Source organism: Mus musculus, chromosome 16 (assembly GCF_000001635.26).
Source record: "Mus musculus strain C57BL/6J chromosome 16, GRCm38.p6 C57BL/6J".
Taxonomy (NCBI): Eukaryota; Metazoa; Chordata; class Mammalia; order Rodentia; family Muridae; genus Mus; species Mus musculus.
In genome coordinates this window covers 89,384,319-89,405,920 of record NC_000082.6, presented here as the reverse complement: position 1 = coordinate 89,405,920, position 21,602 = coordinate 89,384,319, and the positions used below count along the sequence as shown (strand labels likewise).

Here is a 21,602-nt window from a genome sequence, read left to right as displayed (position 1 = left end):
GGAGGGACTCGACAAGCTTGTGATGGCAGTGTGGAGAATGATAGCTATTCTATTTTTTATTAATTTTAGGTTTCTAATCAAATCTTACTAACTACATTACAACATCTCCATGAACTATTTATATAGCATGTTCAGTATCTCATTTAAGATCTTTCTTCCTTGAACATTTTAAAAGTTTTATATTAACTTACACATATATCATAGTTTTGGGTTTCACCATTTCGGGTTCTTTTTCCAATTTTAATACTAAACTGGTTAAACTCCCTGTATGTCTTCTTCCTCACTGATTAGAAGACCTTCAGCTCAGGCATCATTTTTGCATGTACTGTAGTTGAATCAGTGCTAAGACACAAAACTTACTGCTGTGTAACGAAAGAAGTAAAGGTACACACTAAAACAAGCCCAGCACGAATCTCAAAGCAGAGACATTTGAAGACCAGTCATAAGAGACATTTAACAGAAATCCTCTTCACAGAAACAGTTGATGAAGATAGCATAAACTTAGTGGTAAAGAGAAAAAGAGACCCTGGAAACATCCACCACCACACATGCCATATTTACAAAATGTATCAAAACAGTGGCATTAAATACACTATTGAGATCATGTTTTGAGTGGAGAAATGAGAGGAGGACCAGGAGAATTCCAGTGAATTGTCCCATCAACCAGGTCCACATGAGTAACATGCCATATGGACCTTTAATATTTAATGTGAAAACACTTAAAACTACTCTTCCAGAAACACTGGTAAATATGATTCATGGTAAATGCTGATTTTCACCATGATGAACATTCTGTGCAATAGGACACTAAATAATACTCCTTATACTTAGAACTCCAATATTAATGATCTATGTGCATGGTACATTTTTTCTATCCTCTGATGTATTCTTTAATTTCTTTTCTAAATGCCATGTAATTTCTTTCTTGGTATTTTTGTCATTTTGTCTATCCTGTTACTTTATTGAAAGAACTTGTCAGCTGTAGGAATTTTCTGGTGAGGTCTCATGTATAAAATCACATTGTCTACAAACAAAGACACTTTGACTTCTTTCATTGCTGTTTGTCTGTATTTGGTCTTTTCCAGTTGGCTTTTTAATGTAGCTAAGGCTTCAAGCCTTATATTGTGCAGGTATGGAATCATTGTATTGTTCCTTGTTTCAGTAGAGATGCTTTGAGTTTCTCTATGTTGGTAATGGTGGTGGATACAGGGTTAGTGTAAACTATTTTTATTATGTTGAGCTATGTCCTTATATACTTAGCCTCTTAGAACATATCCTTTGATCCAAATATTTCATTTACCCATCTACTCCACCCATTTGGAAGCATTCACTCTTGGATAATTATATTTTAGAGAAAAGTAATTATATTTATTTATATACTGCATTAGCAGGAGTATACACATACATTGAGCAATTGTGCCTAGATTGACTCATGTTTAAGAATTTGACTTAAATGAAACACAACAATAAAAAAAATTGAGCCAAGACATTTTTAATCCTTTAGGTAGGAACCATTGGAAACACTTGTCAGTAAATGATAAGATTAAGTCGCATTTTAGAACTGACTAGTGAGCACTCTAATGGAAAGTGTTCATGCAGGGAATAATGGAGTTACCAAGTCACACTTCAGAAAGAATTGAGTTCTAGCTGTAGATGGAGTCTTAAAACTCAAGTCTTTGTAAAAAAAATCTATAAAAAGTAATTTGGGCTGATTTTAGTGGTAAAATCGAGGTTGGCATATCGATTCTTCTGCTACAACTATTAATGGTGATTATTTCCAAGGACCTCGAAAAACATAGTAACAAACACATTCTTATTGGTCATACATATTTGATGATGTGTTATGTTGTGTCATGATCGTGAAATGAATTAATAGAGGGTAAGTTATAGTTTCTTAAGCTTCACCTTTCAGAATATATATTATTATTATTATTTTCTTTAATGCCCTTTAAAGTTCCTAGAGTAGTAGTAAGTAAATTGTGAATTCCTAACTAAATATTTGGAGAATGAATCCATTTCAGGCACATGGTTGCAAAATGAGAGAACAGAGCCCATGTGAGGTATGAGCCATCAATCTCTGTAGGGTATAAAAGTCCAGGCAGACTGGTTGACATTCACACTTCTGAGATATTCTTCTGCTCTCAGCTGAAACCTCACCTCCTGCCACCATGTGCTGCAACTACTACGGAAACTCCTGTGGAGGCTGTGGATACGGCTCAAGATATGGCTATGGCTGTGGATACGGCTCAGGCTATGGCTGTGGATACGGCTCTGGCTATGGCTGTGGATACGGCTCAGGCTATGGCTGTGGATACGGCTCTGGCTATGGCTGTGGATATGGCTCTGGCTATGGCTGTGGATACGGCTCTGGCTATGGCTGTGGATATGGCTCTAGCTATGGCTGTGGATATGGCTCAGGCTATGGCTGTGGATATGGCTCTGGATATGGCTGTGGATATGGCTCAGGCTATGGTTGTGGATATGGCTCCAGGTATGGCTGTGGATATGGCTCTGGCTGCTGTAGCTACAGAAAATGCTATTCCTCTTGCTGCTAGTCTGTACCATAAATTCTCTACCCAGAGACTAAGCAGTGGAAGAGCAAGTTGAACTGGATTTCCCATCTATTCCCTTCAAGCCCAAGAAATGACTGACAACTCTGTGCTGGACAGTAGAAAACATCTCACAATGCGTGTTTGCTCCTGAGATAAACTACTGAGTTTGGTTCATCATGGAAGATGGATGTATTTTACTGGGTTTTGGAGTGTACTGTTTACAACTGTCTCTTTGAGCCTGTGATACAGCTGTCTTCACAAGCACAGAAGAAATGTAGATTTGGAATACACAAATGTGGGAAAAATCCCAGTTCCTGAATAAAAATAATTTATTCACTATTAACTCTGTGGTTTTATGTCATTATTATCCTTAATTATTATATACCTGAAATATATTAATTGAAAGCAAATATTTTTGAAATATGTGAAAGAAGACATCATAGAGTGCAGGAAATATGCTAGCATCTAAGTCCTTGGAAAGGAATGGGGTCTTCGTTCTTGCTGTTGCTTTATTGCTTTTATGTTCATGTTTCAAAGGGGGTGAGGAACATGACCGGTGTTCCAGGCATGAAAACAAGGATGGAGGATGATGAAGGCAAACGAAGCTTACTGAGAGCCTTGATCTACATTTCTGAGTAGGGAACCTCTTCCTTTCTGCTTATTGTTGTTTGCCTGTTACCGTCTTGTGTGGCCACTCAGTTAGAGGTAGCCTAGGAGAATCGGCTTGCGACCAGCTATTGGGTCAGTCATCATCCAGCCAGGTTTTGAAAAGTAATAGGATGACTTTTCCCATAGGCATTTTGTGACTTTTTAATTTTTTTGGTAGCTTTGATTTTGATTTCTATTCTTTTCCCCATCAGCTGTTCACAATCACCTTATAATTCGTTTTATCCCACTTCAACCAAAAAGGGTCTCAAGAGAAATGATGATTCTATAAGTTGCACACACTGTCTGGAAAAGTATGAAACTTGGAAGCCTCCAAGCGTGAAAAGGTTAGTTTGCTGCCAATTGAAAAAAAATTCCACTTATGTCATTTGAGAAAATATTAGCAGCAAAGCACCACAGAGCCTTCCTACCATGTGTACTGGGAGCATTTGGACTGCAATGGGTTCTGTATCTAGATACGGATCTCATTAATGTCATGATATTTTTGTCTATATAAATACTGAAAAATGAAAAAAAATACATTAGTGCTAGTGACCATGTAGAATAAGGCACATTTTACCTCCTCTGTGTACTTCAGGTAGTAAAATCGTATTGGTTATCTTTGAAAGCCTTTTTTCATCATGAAGCGTGATTTGTCTTTGCTACCATGTGTCCATGTGGTTAATGGTGCTTATGAAAAGGAAGAGTTTATGATGAAGACAGTTAAGTCTTATAGGCATCCACATTTTCTATTTCTGTTTGATTTGTGCTTCTCCAGGGGCCCGGATACAGAAGCTTTACCTCCCATGATCATCCAGAGTCATGAACATCGGCCCCTTTCTTGTCTTTACTACAGAACTGCTGGAAGTGGGCAGAGACTGAAAGACATTGGAACACTCAGCATAAATGGGATGTCTCTATCCACTCAAGGCTCAGGGGTCTAAGTGGAAAAGGAGGCAAAAATCGTAGAGCCTGAAGTGGGGGATGACACCAAGGAAACGGTGTCTTCCAGACCCAATGGGATTGATGCACATATGAAGTGACAGAGACTGTGGCAGCTCACACAGGCCTGTGCTATGTCAAACCAGGTTGGTTCTAGGACTGAGAGGAGGAAGTGGACACAGGTTCCTAGTTTAACCAAGAAGCTTCTACCCTTAACCAAGAAGCTATTTAAAACTGATGACCACTAGAAAAGGAAGAATTGGTTTTCTCCGGTGGAGTCTCACTGTATATATTTATGCACAGTTCAGGATAGGCCCCATACCCTCGAGTAGTTGGCCAAAATGAACTCGATTATATTTTTTGTAGATTTATTTTTACTTTGTCTTTGTTGAACTTTCATGTTTTTTTTTTTTGATTTTGTTTTTGTATTTCATTTCTGGTTTTGTGAGCATTTTTTTAAAGTTTCTTTCTTTTTTTTTTTTTTTTTTTTTTGGTCTTTGTTTTTGTAAAGAACAAGAGAAAAAGAACAGAAGGTTGGGGAGGTAGAAGGGTAGGGAGGATGTTTGGGAGAATTGAGGAAGGGTAAAAAAATAATAAAAGTATTGTATGAAAAATATTTTTCAGTAAAATAGCCAAAATTCTACATTTTATTAATTCATTAAAATATCTATGCTTCACATTTGGATCATTCACCTCCTTGAAGCTTCCTTTTTACATTTAATTCTAGTTTAATATCTCTTTGTATCGAGAAAGTTTTCTCTGTATCCTCCACTAGGCAGGCGATCATTTCAACTGTCTGGCCATTCTTCTTTTATATGACCCCTCTGTGTTACTAGTGTGTATTCACATATGTCTCTAACCATAGACTGAGCTCTCTTCATTGTTTTGCATATTTTAAAATCTTCCTTTTTGGGCATGACATGGAATTAGGTACTACTAGAAGGGTTTAGACCAATTATACCAATTGTTGGAATTTAAACAAAATGCTCTTCACAATATGGCAAGTTTCTTAAACGTTTAGGGGCATTAAGATCTAAAAAAGCCTCCCCTACATGTTTTGTTGTCATGTTAGTGATCCAAGTGTTTGGATGTCCAGGCTTTGTAAGGCTGAGTAAGATTTCCTACTCAGATGACTAGTTAATTTACTTAGCTGGTTAATACAGCTCACTTAGCTGGTTAATCTTTCTCAGTCACTTCTAGTTAGGGATTTCATGATTCTGTAAGTGAAGGATAAACAGAAAACAGTCTAGGTAACAGAGTAAGGATCACGGGGACTGTAAACCCAGGAAAAATAATGCCCAAGTTCTTGTGGACCTATGAAGACTAATATCACAGTTGTGATGAGCTCCAAAACAACCTAACAACCTACCTCTATCCTTTCCAGGTCTCTGTTGAACAACTAGAAAGAGCCAAGATCAGTTCATTCGTAACCGCAGCTTCAGTCAACACGGTTAGGATCATCTAATCCCGAACACTCAGTGCTTAAATGAGTGAAAAGACAGCACTTGACTCTTTGATGCTCAGGGAAGGCTCGGTTCACAACAAAATCCATCAATAGTGGATATATGAAAAAAAAAAAAGGGAAATCTATGTTGTAATATAAGTGAACATCGGTTGTAATGAAACTGAGTATCCGTTATAAACAACAGAAAGCAAGAATAGATTATCACACAAAATATGCAGAAATATAAAACAACATGAGGAATATCACGTATTACAATATGAGGATTCCTTAATAGCAATGTATAGTAACTATCAATAGTGTGTCTCAAAGCCAGAGCAGGTAAGAGATATCAGCCAGGTACAATATGATATATACAGGAAACAGTATTTGTAGTGATTCTTTCCATTTTCTGGATCCTATAATCATCTCATTTCCTGATGATGCTCCCTGACATGTAAGTGTGTGTGTGTGTGTGTGTGTGTGTGTGTGTGTGTGTGATTCAGATATCTTATTTAGACTCAGCACTCAGCCATCACTTTTCCTTATAAATTATTTAAAGGCTTAGATCAAAACCATTTCTAACATTTCCACAAAATTGAAGAATAGGGACACTCCCATATTTGTTTGTGTTTCTTTGTCATCCAAAGTAAGACAGAGTTTGACAAGCAAACAAAATAAGTAGCTAGCAATTCTGATGCACACACATGTGGAAATCTTCTATAGTATATTAGTAAACTGAAATCCGCATGGTTTTATGAGAATCATTTTCCACAAACAGTGGAATTTGCCCTGTTATGGAAGGATGAATTTGTTACACTTGAATAAAAAACCAGGATATGCCATATTAGTACAATAAAGGGCAAACCGCACATCACAATGGTACTAGATCCAAGAACACATTCAGAAATATTTATCTACAATAAAAGCCTCTACTGTTTTTATTTGTGAACAGTATACATGAACACATTAAAACGTACTCACCATGTCCGATCTTAACATTATATTTTACAGAGAAAAGTTGAAATCTTTCCTAAGGCATGGCTAATTCTGCCATGCCAGTTTACTATAATGTTGTAATAGGTGACTCCGTCATATGGACATAGAAAAGAAGTATAAAACGAAGGGGAATATGTTATCCCCCCTCATGGTGTGTGTGTGTGTGTGCACACGTGTGTGACATGTGCATGTATGTTGGCTACATGTAGAGATAAGAAGACAAGCTTTAGTGACATCCCACTCGCTCTTTGGGAGGGCTACGCCCATCTCACTCATCTGGACTTGACCTATAGGTTCCTTCTCTCTCCAGTACCAGGGGCATGAGTTTGTACCACCAAGTCTTGTTTTTTTGTTTTTGATTTTTATTCATTTGTTATGTGGGTCTAACCTCCAAAACATATACATGGAGCCAGATGACAGTATTGTGTGTCCCCTCCTACCTTCATCAGTGGCTGTCTCTTGCTCAGCCTCTTCTGATCCCTTGTTTGTGTCTAAAACTCACTGATGATCATCACTACATTCTAATAGGTTTGTCCCACTTTTCTAATGACTACACAGCAAGGTTTGTTTGTTTATGTATCTGTTCAATCAGCGCTATTGAGACACCATTCATAAAAGTGCATGAGTGCGGTGCATATAAATCCCCAGCCTTAGAGTTATGATTACAATGCAAATCCACCACCATAATCAAACATATTAATCCCTGTCAATTTTCTTTATTTTGCACTTTTACCATGACAGGAATATTTAACATGATAGCTGCCCTCTTCGTGAATTTCAAAGCACCTACTACAGTATTGTGAGCTACAGCTCAGATTTCAGTCTGTTTGCTAAATGACAATGGGGCCTTGTCTAGTGTTTTCATCCTGCAAGCATTTCTGTTAGACTTTCTTAAGCTACTATATATATAGCATATTTAAATTTTGTGTTGAATTCTCTGTGACTGTCTAATGTGTGGCTTCTGACTCCTTACTAGAATTAGAGTTATTGAAAGAATTTTACACTGAGGTGTGACCATGTGCATGCCATAGCTGGACCTGTGAGAGTACAGATTTACAGTATGCAAAGAAGGGAAACAGGCACAAGGGAAGGATGCCTCCAGTGAAGCCCCCAACGGGGATATTTAAGACAGCTAAGAATGAGACAGAAGACATTTTATAGAAACTCATCACTACAGAAATAACGAGAAAAAAAGATAATGTTAGGTACACGGTTGTAAGATGAAAGTAAAGATTTCCTGTACGTTATGGCCATTTATGGAGGCTAGATGATAAGCATACTTCATAAATATGCTTCTGCCCCTGGGCCAAACCCATCTTTTATCAATGCCTAAAAGCACACTGCATGACTATTTCCCATAATCACCACTCCACGCAACAAGACACTAAGTCATGCTGCTTCTAGTTATAATTCTGTAGTCTTTGATTGAAATCCGTCATCTACATGTGCACTCCACTCATCTGGAATATGTCTTATTTAATTCACAGTTTATAAGGAAGCACTGAAACATTGACTAACTCTAAGTGTAGACCGAGTAATCTCATAAAACTGACCTGTTTAAAAATTTTCCACTCAATTTGTCTAGAAACTGATTGAATGAGTGACTCATTGAACCAAGACATTTTCAATTCTCCGCATTGAGACTTTTGGATCTATTCACCTTTAAATTATTTGAGATAAATATACTCAGAAGCTGATGCACAGGGCTTTTAATAAAATGTGTTGAAAAGGAGGAAGAAAGAGAAGTACATGTTGCCTGCCTACAGAAGGACAGATGGACAAGACTTCTGTAAGAGGAAAGGGTGAGGCTTCAAAAGTGGTTGTAGCTAAAGTAAGCTTCTTTGCCCAGAATCCATGAAAAGTAATTTAGAGGTCTGTTTAATGGAAGGACAAAGCATGAGGAAAGAGAGCAGGAGCCTTGGTGAATCTCCTGCTGCCGCCATTGGTGATGCTCTTAACTATAAGTAAGTATACAGCGTGTGATGCCAAGGACCTTCAACGACGCAGTGAAGAACACGCCTTTATAGGTTCCACATATGTTGGTAATGTTTTATGTTATGTCATGGTCATAAAATGAATTATGAAAAATAAATTATGGTGCGTAATTTTAAGGGTTCAGAAAAATATATCTGTATTTCCTTGAATGCTTGCTTGTGTGAGTTCCTAGAAGTAAATTGTAAATTCCTAGCATGACTGTTCATAGTGTGAGTTCACTTCAGGAAGATGGCTGTAAAAGGAGAGGAGCCCATGTGAGGCATGAGCCATCCAGTCCTGTAAATATATAAAGGTCTGAGGAGACTGGATGACAGCTTCACTTCAGAAATACCCATCTCAACTAAAACCTAGTCTCTTAACATCATGTGTTGCAACTATTACAGAAACTCATGTGGAGGCTGTGGCTACAGCTCTGGCTACAGCACTAGCTGTGGCTCTGGCTCTGGCTGTGGCTCTAGCTGTGGATATGGCTCTGGCTGTGGATATGGCTCTGGCTGTGGATATGGATATGGCTGTGGCTCTGGCCGTGGATATGGCTGTGGATTTGGCTCTGGCTATGGCTGTGGATATGGTTGTGGCTCTGGCTATGGATATGGCTGTGGATATAGCTCTGTGTCTGGTTGTGGATATAGTTCCAGGTATGGCTGTGGATATGGCTCTGGCTGTTGTAGCTACAGACCACTTTGCTACAGAAAATGCCATTCTTCTTGCTGCTAGTCTCTGCCATTCCTCCTTCACCCTGGGAATGCGTACTGCAAGCACAACTCCAACAGGAACCTTTGTCCATTTGCTTCAAGGCCAAGAAATGCCTGACCACTGTGGGCAGACACCTGCAAGCATATCACAGTGTGTGTTTGCACCTGGTCGACCTAGTACTTCGGCACATGGTGGAAGATGGATTTTGTTGAGCAGAGTTTTGTAGTATAAATCCTTATGACTGTCTCTTTGAGCCTGTGCTGCAGTGATTTTCAGAGTCACAGAAGAAATCTCCAGTTTGAATACATGAATGTGGAAACAAATGTAGTTTCTGAATAAAATAATTTATTCAATAAGAAGTATTGACTCCTTTGTGTCATTGTCATCACTAATTAATAACATTTTTAAATTCAGTAGCTGAACTATAATGACCTTTAAAATATGTAAGATAAATCTTGGAGGGCTGGCAGGTGGTTTTTGTTGATAGTGTCCCTGTGTGCGCCAAAGTCACTCACCCTATCTTTGCTTTAACATCCCAAGAGTTCCCCACCACAACTTCGCTCCCAATTATGTTCTAATCCCTTCCCGTAGGGCATCAATTGCACTAGTAATCTCTAGTTTCCAGGTTGTTTTAGGAACCCCAAGTTAAACACACAACTCTTAACGATGTAAGCAAGTATCTATGTAATAGGATGTAGAATCCTTTGGATATTTGCCCAGGAGTGATATAGCTGCGTCGTACTGTAATTAACTTCTGAGAAGCCACCACACCTACAGTGATCTCTCTTGAGACTGTGCCAGTTTACACTTCTGCCAAAACTGAACAAGTTTTCCCTTTTGCCGAATCTATTTCAGCTCTTGTTATCACTTGAGTTCTTTATGATGGTCAGTCCTTCATCCTAATGTGTGATGGAACCTCAAAGTAGTTTTAATTTGATTTTCCCTGATTATCAATGATTTTAATACTTTTAAAAACGCTATTTGGTACTTATATTTCTTCTGTAAACTTTCTGTTCAGATAAAAGCCTATTCTTTTGGATGAAATTTTGAGTCTTGATATGTTGTATTTTCAGTTTTCTGTCATTCTGGATATTAATCTTCTGTTGGATTTATAGTTTGCTAAGATTTCTCTCCTATTTGTAGGCTGCCTTTTCATTCTACTGACTCTATGCTTTATAAACAAAATCTTTTTGGTTTCATAGAAGTAGAAAATTCATCTTAAAAATCATATGGGATCATAAAGAATTTCGATAACCAAAATTATCTGGATCCAAGAGAATAAGGTATTATTACTATACCTGATCTCAAGTTATACCTGATGAAACTAACTAACTAACTAAAATGTGGTACTTACACAAAAGCAGAGATGTAGATCAATAGAGGATCCAGATTTAAGTGTGTATTACAACCATTTGAATTTTGACAATGACTCCAAAATTATACACCGGAGAAAAGAGAGCACCTTTAATGAACAGTTCTGGGGAAAGTAGACAGTTGCTTAAAGAAGGATGAAATGAGCTTTTGTTCTCTACACACACACACACACACACACACACACACACACACACACACCAGCTTTAGTGGATCAAAGACATCAATGTAAAACATGCAACTCCCAGACTGCCAGAAGAGAAGGCACGGAGGGCACTGCAATGTATAGGTACCTTTAACAACTTTATAAACAGGACTCTGCTTTCTCAGAAATTAAGGCCAGCAATTGACCATACTGACTTCTTTTCTTTTTCCTTTTCTTAATTTTTATTAATCATTCCATTCATTTACGTCTCAAATGATATTCCACTTCCTAGTTACCCCTCTACAACCCCCCATCCCACATCCACACTCTCCTCCCTCCCCTTTGCCTCTATGTGAGTGCTCCCCCTCCCACCCACCCTCTTCTGCCCCACTGTTCCAGCATCCCCTTATGCACGACCTAAACCTCTGCATGACCAAGGGCCTACCCTCCCATTGATGTCAGACAATGCCATCCTCTGCTACATATGTATCTGGAGGCATAGATCCCTCCCTGTACACTCCTTGGTTGGTGGTCTAGTCCCTGGGAGCACTAAGTGGTCCAGCCTGATGATGTTTTTCTTCCTATGGGGTTGCAATCCCCCTCTGCTTCTCCAAGCCTTCAGACAGCTCCCCCACCAGGATTCCTGAGCTCAGTCTGATGGCTGGCTCCAAGCATCCACATCTGCATTGGTCAGTTGCTGGCCAAACCTCCTAAGGAACAGCCACACCAGGTTCCTGTCCATGTTGACTTCTTAAAGCCAGATACCTTTTACAGCCTGTTTGGTCTCCACTTAAGTGGCTGGCCTGTGACTTCAGGCTTCTGCCCTCTTTATGCCTTTACTCTGGGTTGATAATCAACACCTTCAGTTACAGTACTGCACTTCCTTTCCCTTCATTGAAGAACAAGGGGTATTTTGTGGTTTCTAAGAGGTATAATCAATGTACCAAAATGCTCATCTTTAATGTATATAATTTGTCAATTGGAATATATACTTGTAGCTCTGAAATCATGCTTATAAACACACTCATAAACATGTCCATCACCTTTCGAGACTTTTTCATGTTCTCTCTTGTATTGTTCCCCTTAGGAGAAGAATACTTACTCTTTAAGGTAGTAACTGCATTTTCCTCACAGAGTTGAGTGCACAATACCCTACCCTACCATCCAGTGCAGTACAGCAGTTTCCCAAGGGATTCATCAGCAGAGAAGCGTTGAAATCTAGTGTTGACTTCCTGGAGAAAGCTTCTGTAGCCTGAGAACGCCTAGAGCTTCTGACAAATTATACTTTGCTTTTTGTGACAGATTGATAATTTTACATTAAATTTGTTTGATTAAATGACTGCGTTGCTTGTGTCTCGAGTTTGGACCCATAGGGGTGAGATATGTTCAGATTTAGGAGATGTTTAGATGGCTAAACCTAGGTTGACATACCAGATTTACTCGTGTGAAATTTGAAATATGCAGAGAGAGGGCAGAACATCTACATGAAACTAAAAACTTCAAGCAGATGTCCATGAGAGACAGGTCATGGGAAGATCCTGTCAACATGGAAACACTCTGATGAATTTATACCAACCTGGATGTCTTGGTAACTTATAAGTAACATGGATAGATTGACAGTCATTCATGTCATGATTGTAAAGTATTCAATGAAAAGCCATGTAAGTAAATATTGTTATCAAAATGCTGTTTGGGGCTGATTGATTGATTTTGCAAGAGTACTCATGAGTATAGCGATTTTCATTACTTACAACATTTTTGTGAGAAGCTTGGACACATAGCACACATATCTAGAAAGCCTATGCCTGGGCTATAAATGAATTGGATACCAGCCTTTGGCTATATAGTAAGTCCCTGAACCAAATATATATCTTAGTTTAATATGTTTTCTCTCTCACTTTTCTTTTTCTTTTTCTTTTTTTTTTTTACCCCAATAAGAAAGAGAAGATGATAAGCTCCCTAGAATAGCTTTTCTTTAGAGCAAGGGTAAGATTTTAGGGAGTAGAGTCAATATGTTGAACTTTCAATTTTTGCTCAGCAATACACGAATAGTAGTTTAGAATGCTCATGATAGGTGAACTATGGTTTTATTAAAGGGAGCAATTACCAACATGAATAAATCTAAGAAGAGGAGGAGGAGGAGGAGGAGGAGGAGGAGGAGGAGGAGGAGGAGGAGGAGGAGGAGGAGGAGGAGGAGAAAGAACTGTTACTAGTAGTGAGTCAAACATCTTTGCAATAGATAATTTCCATGACCCTGAGAGAAGAGGCTAATTAACACACATGTATTCAGAGACTAAGCATTGTTATGTGTTGTCCTGTTCATAAATGGTTGTACATACTCAATTTATTCATTCTCTCGTTTTCCAATCTCTGTCTCTTATTAATAGCTATATTGTAACTTTTATGTACCCTCTTATTTCAGCCACCCCAGTTCTTTTTAAAAAATGTATCCAGCCCAAATCTTAATAGAATAGGCCAGTATAATTTAAGTAAATGATTTTAATGTATTTTTTCCAAAGCCTTCTTTTACTCAGCATTACTTGTGCTGAACGTTCCATCTTGGCCATTACTTCTATAGGGAGGTCCTATGCACATGCCGGTCCATGTGGCACAGACCCACAAGTTAGCTCTTTCTTACAGCAGACACAGTCACATCTGCCACTGGATTCTCTGCACCACAGCATTGCTGCAGTGGACACATGCTCCCTGGGGTGTCTGTGACACTCAACCCAACAGATGACTTGAGGCAAAGAGTGTGATTATTCAGCAGTACTGCATATTCCACTCCAAACTCTAATGCTAAGTTTTCTTACTCCTATACATATTCATAGAAACTAAGTTATATCTAACATTTGCCTATTGCTTTCTTGAGAACAGAAAGGTATAATAACTTTGAATTTATATACCCAGGATTAGTAATGAGTTTAAACATTAAAAATTTCCAATAAACAGTAAGTATTCTTTGTCTCTTCATGTTTCCTCAGGGAAGTTCTGTATTTTAAAAATTGATTTCCAAAAATTCTTTATATTCCACTTATTCATTTTTAGACATTGGAAATACCATCATTCAGACTATCATTTGCTTGCCTATACCTATAATGTACTTTACACAATTGGGGAAAAATGTTAACCAATGTGGCTTGTGACTTTGTTCAGAAAGACTGACCCTAACTCTTCATGAAAGCAATTCTACACATTTTGTTAAGATTTATTTAATTTTAATTATATGTATGTATCTGGGTGAGTGAATGCCACATGGAGGCTCTAGAGGGCATCTGATCCCCTGCAGCTGGACTTAAGGATGGTCCCAAAGCTGCCTGTCAGATGCTGGGGAATGATCTGAGGTCCCCTAGGAGAGCAGGAAGTGCTCTTAGCCACTGAGCACTCTCAGCCTTGACATTCTGCATTTTCTTCTAGTAGCAATATAATTTTCACATTTGGATTACTTATGTCCCCATAGGACCCACTTTATACATTTTGCTACAGTTTCATTTTTCAGGATATTGATCAAGTTTCTCAAACCACAAGATAGTTCATCCCGAAATTGACTGGTCACGTTGCCTATTATTTCAACATAAGCCCGAACTTTTCTCTGAACTACTTTATTAAACTCTCTTTACATTTACCTTTGTTCCCATTTTTCAAAGGCTTTTAAAAAAGAACAAAGTCAGCTCTGGGAAAGGACATTTGAAGGCTAGGTACTCTGAACAAGAACACTATAGACCAGAAAGCTCATAAAGTCACTCTCTGTCTTCCTGTAGACACGAGAAGCATGCTACTTTTGCAGGGAATGTGGATGCACTTAACCTGCAAACTGAGCCAGGGTTATGTGCAGAAGGTAAGGTTTTGAGGAGCAGAAGAGAGCAACCAAATCTTCAAATGGTTGAGGTTAGAGATGAATGCAGTAAGGAATGAAGACTACTTCAGTTATCTGATGAGACCATGGGTGGGTATTACTCTGAGGTCCTGGGGGAGTATGAGCTGTGACATGATGGCAAGGTTCCATTGCTGTTGGACAGTGGCATCCATGCTGGGGACAAGCCACTGATGTCAGGGTGAACATTTGTCGTGAGCAGCTTCTGCCTTGGTTAGTAATATAACGCTTTTTTTCAAACTCTGTTTCCTCACATGTAAAATATGAATTAAACGACTTCCTCAATATTCTTTTAAGGCTCGCATTAATAATACTTTAAGATGCAATTTACTTTTCATTGTAAGAACTGTTGTAAGAGCCTGCCATATGAATTTCTTCAAAGGAGTCTTCACAGAGAAAACAGTAATTTGAACTTTAAGATATTAATTAATATATTTGCTCATAGGATTCTCTAAGACACAATCCTTAGCATGAGTAATAAATACTTTATAATTTATGTTTTTATTAACCGAAATCTTTCAGATACATAGTTTTGAAGTTTTAGTATATCCCAAGGTAGATATAATTTCAAGACAGTCTCTTTCCTATCATGTCAATCCTTTTGGTAGTGCTACAATTTAGAATCAGCACAACGAAAGTATTTAAAACAAAATACTTGTTCAAGTCAAGTGTGTTACTGGCAGAAGACGTGTGCCCCTTGCTGCTGCTGAACTGGATTTGCTCTGCTACCATGCATGGTGCATTGACCCCGCATGGTAATGAAGCTGTAATCACAGGGCAGCAAATAAACGTTAGGATAATTAGGAGGGATTGAGCAAATGCATGAGGGACACATTATCAACCAAACACACTTTAGATAATGTCCAACTAGTTCAAGAATATGTCTTGTGTATTGTCTCAATCAAAGAACCTGGACTCTGATTCATCTCTCTGATGACCAAAGATTTCCCACATTATAAAGATCCCACTAGGATTGGACAATTTCATCTACTTCTAAAGAGGCACAGAGCAGTCCTGGAGTATCTTGGTCAGTTGATGATGGTGGCACAGTTTCGGAAATGAGAGAGTGAGAGGCATTTCGTGACCTTTTTGAAGATGACCTGACTAGACCGAAGGGCGAGCCAGAAAGGTGCCATAGCAACAAAACTGGTGTGCAGATCCGTAAGATATTCAGCATGAGTTTTGAATTAGAGTTTTCTATAAAGACATTCATTCCTGAAAATGGGAAAGGTATTTCAGGAAAATTTATGTTTAAAACTTTGAGACAGGACAAAGGAAATGAATTCTCATTAGACAATTATTGTAACTAAAGAAAAATGAGGACTCTAAAATAGAAAAGTGTTCCTTTAATATTAATTTTCTAGTTTTGGAAAATGCTGAGGAATGAGAATATAAAAATAATTCAGAAATTGCTTGTTGTGTGTGGTCTTTTTAAAGGAAGAGAATCAGCAGCAGCAACTAGAAAGCTAAATTTACTCTACGATTAAGAAGTATGAAATTAGGCTGTGCTTGGTGGCCCACACCTTTAATCCCAGCACATGGGAGGCAGAGTTCAGCAGATTTCTGTGAATGTGAGGCCAGCTTGGTCTATATAGAGAGTTACATGTCAGCCAGGTCTACACAGTAAGACCCTGTATCAAACAAAAGGAATGAAATGATATTTAAACCAATGTAATTAGACATTGATTGACATATAAATAAATGTTATGAAATCCACCATTGTGGCATCTGTTTTGAGATGAAGAGGCTTCTGCTGGGGAAATGCAAGGGTTCTCTCAGATCAGTAATGAATCATCCACAGAACTCAGACTCCCTTGATCAAAGTGAAAATCATCTCATGAGCCCTACCCATTCTTTGGTTGTTGGTGTGTCCTGACCTTTCTCAAATCTCAATGATTATAACTCTCACAGAAACTTCTGACACTGGCTGCAACTGAATTTGTTGACCAACAGATTTGATGATGTTTAAAATCAGTGTGCTAAAAGAAAACCATTTAAATGTAGTAAAGGAAAACGATGTAATAAAGGAATTTAAATCTATATCAAAGCAAAGCACCTTAGGCAAAAAATTAAAATATTTTCAGTTGAACTACGAAGCAGTTGGGTCTTAACAATTTTTTTCATCACCATAAAGCTTATGCAGAGACGAAAATAAAGTAACATTGTGTAACATTGGGAAGAACAAGTGTTTTGAGGATTATATTCTTGTGAAGCAAACTCCAGATGAAAAGTAAACAGGCACAAAAAATAAGGTATATGCATACTAGAAAAATGACAGAAACATTTTTCTGCCAATAGAGGTTTAGATCTAAGACAATAATTTTTATTATGTGATGTATGTAATTTTTATTATGTATTGTTGAAGAGTTAGTAGGAAAGCTAAAAAGACTAGTCAAAAAGACAGATCACCTTAAGAAAAAAATCTGGATAGACATACTTACATTTTGTCTAGGATAGAAAGATCAATTATCAAATATAAATCTCCCTGGTTAGATATGCTTTATAATATCTACTTCATACAAAATGTATACATTAAATGGAGTCCCTGTCACTATGGCAATAATGAAGGCTAAGAATATGGTATTGATTTATAGAATAGAAAAATGGAAAAAGGGATACAATCAAAAATTTAGAGACACAGCCAAGTATGCTTAGGGTGTCATATAATATGAAGTTTCAAGCAGGATGAGGTGACACGAGGAAGCTGGTTACTGCTAATGCAGCCAGCTTTCTGGAAAATAATAATTGTGGAAACATAATTATAATACTTGACAAAACACTGTAGAAATATAAAAATCTCAAGTATAAAAGAAAAGCAAAAAACCAAAAAACCCCAAAACCCACCAACCAACCAACCAAAAAAAAGCACCCCAAAACAAACCCAAAACCCAACCAACCAAAATCAAAGAGGTCCAGCCAACGTACACATATCTCTGTGTTATAGATCACCCCTTCACATCCATGGAAGATTATTCTAGAACCTTCCACCAGAGTTCAAGGCTGCTCAAGTCTGCTATAGAAAATGACATAAGAATTGAACACAGCATGAACCTCACCTCTAAAATTTTAAAACAGTTTCTTGATTGTATGTATTTTTCAACACAATGTAAATCCCATATAACAGCTATTATATTTAACATATATCTTTGGGGAACAGTAATGAAGCATACATGTTTGTGAATGGTCAGTATAATGGCTTTTTTTTTTTCTGAATATTTTGTCCATATTTGGTTTCATTCTAATGTAGAACCCTTGATTACTTGGGGCTCACTCAATATTCATCAAAGATATTTGCAAAGAATAAAACTAGATTTTATGAGTGAATACATATATGCATGAAAGTAGCTTAACAAAAGTGTTTGAATCTTAGTGAAAAAAAAAAGCCATAGAACTCCAGTGACAAAGGAAGAAGAGGATTAGTACAAATTCCATCAAAGTGAATATAAATATGCAAACACATTAACAAATATGTAAAGTCACTTATGGTTAGGCAAACTCAAGGTAAAATACAGAAATCTTTTTTCTGAAAGCTAATAGTGTTTGCAATTGTTTTTCATTCTTTTTTAAAAATTTATTTATTTATTTCTATTGGATATTTTCTTTATTTACATTTCACATGTTATCCCCTTTCCTGGTTCCTCCTCCCCCTGAAACCTCCTATCCCCTCATCTCTCTCCATGTTTCTATGAGGGTTCTCCTCCACCCACCAATCCACCCCCCCCCGCCCTTTAATTCCCCTACACTGAGGCATCGAGCGTTTTGGAAAATAAACTCCTTCAGTGCCTAGGGAAGTGGTACCTCTGAGTCCTAGGAAGTCCTTGGAAATGGTATCTTCTTCAGTTGATCCCACAGGTCTGGCTGCTTCAACTATAAAACCTCCAGTGCTCCAAGCTTCCATTTGCCTCTTCTTAGATTATAACTTCTGACACATTCCATATACTTGAGATCATCTATGAATGACATATAAAGCCTTCTCTCAACACAAACTTGAGGACTGTATTAATTCTGTCTCCAAATTAATTCCCTATCTCTGTTCTCATATTCTGTCATCCAGAATATCCCAATTAAAGGATGAAGGGTTTATTTGGATCTGTAGTTTCTGAAGGTTCAGGACATGATTGCTTGACTCTATGTGTTTGGGCAGAACATCATGGTGGTTGGAAAATGTGGCCAGAGGAGGGTCTTTACGTTGTCATATGGGAGAGGCATAGGGAGACACCACTAGGAGCCTGTCCCCAGTCTCTGTCTAGGTCTCACCTCCTAAACATTCTACAACTTTTGAAAGAAAAGGTCCTACCACCTGGGGACTGAATGTTCACCACTTGAACCACTGAGGGACATTTTATATTCCAACCGTATAAAGAATCCTACCAGTGATTAGTATTAAATGTTAATAAATAAAGTTACTTCAAGGCTTGAGGCATGATTGGAGTCCTGGATTGATCCCTAGCATTGGAAAAATTTCCAAGTTTAGAATCTATATTTGATTTTTTCCACATTATACATTGTGAGCAAAGCCTTGCATTTATTGATTCTGTCTTGATATCATGATCATGAGCCTATTCTTAACTGAGGGATATCATTCTAATAGTATGATTTTTGATAGCAAGTTAATTTTTAGTATTGACTTTAATTTCTGCTTATCTTTTGAAAACAAAGTAATAGTAGTACCCTTTATTTATTTTCAGGTGAGCTTATACTTAATTTTCAAACATATCAACATTTCCATTTAATTCATGTCTCTTCAAAGTGGGCGTGCATAAACTTACACTCGTGGTATGTTTTGCAAAGGTGAAAACAATGGTTTGTTTTCCAGTTTCTTAAATTCACCCCGTCACTGAAGTGTTAACAACCCATGGAGCATGAGTCTGCTAGATTCCCTCAAAGAGATACATTTCCTTTGTTCAAAATTAGAAGAAGGAAGACTGTAAACTTCTGGCAATCAGTTTAATTCAGTATCATTGTATGAATGATGATGATGTGGAGGAGGGGGGGAGAGGAAGAGGAAGAAGAAGAGGGAGGGGAGGAAGAAGAGGAAAAAGAGCCACAGGAGGAAGAGGTGCTAGTGATGGTGGTAGTGGAGGAGGAGGAGGAGGAGGAGGGGGAGGGGGAGAGGAGAATATGGTGGCCTCTCTGAGGTCATCAGGTATGGAGTTTGCCATCTCTGCTCCAGCTCTTACTCTTCATGGGAACCCCTCAGAGGCTGATGCCCATATATCATGATAGATGGATGTGAAGCTCAGAACTGCTTATATTTGAATCCTGAATGCTTTCCCAATAACAGCTGTGTGCTAGATTTAGATTTCAACAATGACTTCAGTTTTAAGATGGAAGACATTTACATTAAGCTTAATTTGGGATGATCTAGGTAAAACTTAAAGAAACTTCAAGTATTAACTTTCACTAAGGAAAACTTTGAGCCACATAGAACATCTGCCCCAATGAGCTATGTTTTCCTTATCATAAAATTACTTAAAGCACGATGCAATAACTGCTTGTCTTGCTATAACAGTTCAGAATATTCAAATACAATGCATTGTCTCTGAACTAGAAACACTAGGACAAGGACCACCTAATTAACTCAAAGCAGTGTTTCCCAGATATGGATGTTTATGAAACTTGTGTGATGCTGGGGCTTCCGTCCAGGAGTTTATGATGAAATGGGTTTTAGATGGAGCTGGCAATTCTGTGTTTAATGAATTATCAGAGGCCACCTATGCAACTGCGAATGGATTCCACATTCAGAAATGCTGGCTCTTAAAAATGAAATAAAATTAATTCAAACCTAGTATTATTTCTATCTGGGATTCAACATATATGGAATCTATGAGAATCAGATAGACATTTTTTCTTGGTCTGCTTATGTAGCTGGGACTAGGCCCACACTCTTAATCCTTCATTTTAGTCTCATGAGCGCTGGAACCTTAGGTTCGAGTCAGGGTTCCTGTTTCCAAATAGATGTCTAATGAACGTTTTGTATATGCTGTCATAGGAGCTATGGTGATGTGAGAAACAGTGACTGCTACAGAAGAGCCAATCAGCCTTCTAGAGAATCAATATAGATGCAACTATTTGTAGTAAAGAACAGACTTTAAGAGAAAACAGCCAATGTGCTGCATAGACTCAGATAAAAGGGTTAGCAGAGGTTTGTAGAAATGGCAGCTAATGATGCTTCTGGTCACTACAGAAAGCTTCTATTGAAGAGGAGACTTGAGTGCATCCGGAAGAGCTGTGCCGGACAATTAAAGAAAGAGAAACTTGAAATGAGAATCGCAGAAGGACAGAGACAGAAGTAAGGAGGGGCACCGGAAGAGTTTTCCAGGGACAGTGCCTGGTGTCTTGCACAGATGAATCTGACAAATCATTTGATGAGTCCCACAGCTCTAAGTTTTGTAAATGGTTGAGGAGAAGAAAATTATTACAGATCTTCAGAGCAAAGTAGAGGGTTTGGAATCAGCAAAGTGGGAAATTCACATAGTTAAGCGAAAGAAATCTATCATAAAAGGGATTGGTCTATGTAGTAAACAGGGACAGAGAAGTTGGAAGGAGAGATAAATGGTTCTCTGAGTACCTGGAGCTAAATGCCCCTCAGGGGAGCTAGGAGGGAGATCAGGGCTGAGATGATGCTTGTATTTACCAGAAAATAAGGAAATAGCAATATATTTTGTGGGAAAAAACTAACTTTTTATTACTTTTATTTTTTACAGTCCAGTCATTTCCACCCTCCTGGTCCACCCTCCCACAGTTCTTTATCCCATTCATCCTCTCACCTGTCTTCAAGAGGAGTGGGGTATCAAGCCTCCACAGGACCAAGAGCCTCCCCTCTGATGCCAGATAAGGCCACCCTCTGCTACATATGCAGCTGGAGCCATGCATGGGTTCCTCCATGTGTACCCTTGGTTGGTTGTTTAGTCCCTCGGAGCTCTGAGTGGTCAGGTTAGC

General features: G+C 38.2%; 1 protein-coding gene across 1 annotated transcript; it reads left to right on the top strand.

Moving 5' to 3' along the window:
- The first annotated feature begins 2,146 nt into the window (after window positions 1-2,146).
- Window positions 2,147-2,894, top strand: Krtap21-1 (keratin associated protein 21-1). Its single transcript, NM_028621.3, has one exon. It carries the CDS (start codon window positions 2,169-2,171, stop codon window positions 2,553-2,555), a length of 387 nt encoding a protein of 128 aa, NP_082897.2. The 5' UTR covers window positions 2,147-2,168; the 3' UTR covers window positions 2,556-2,894.
- Window positions 2,895-21,602: the final 18,708 nt, after the last annotated feature.

Coding starts and splice junctions, on each gene's coding strand:
- Krtap21-1 (NM_028621.3), top strand. CDS start 2,169: ATGTGCTGCAACTACTACGGAAACTCCTGTGGAGGCTGTGGATACGGC.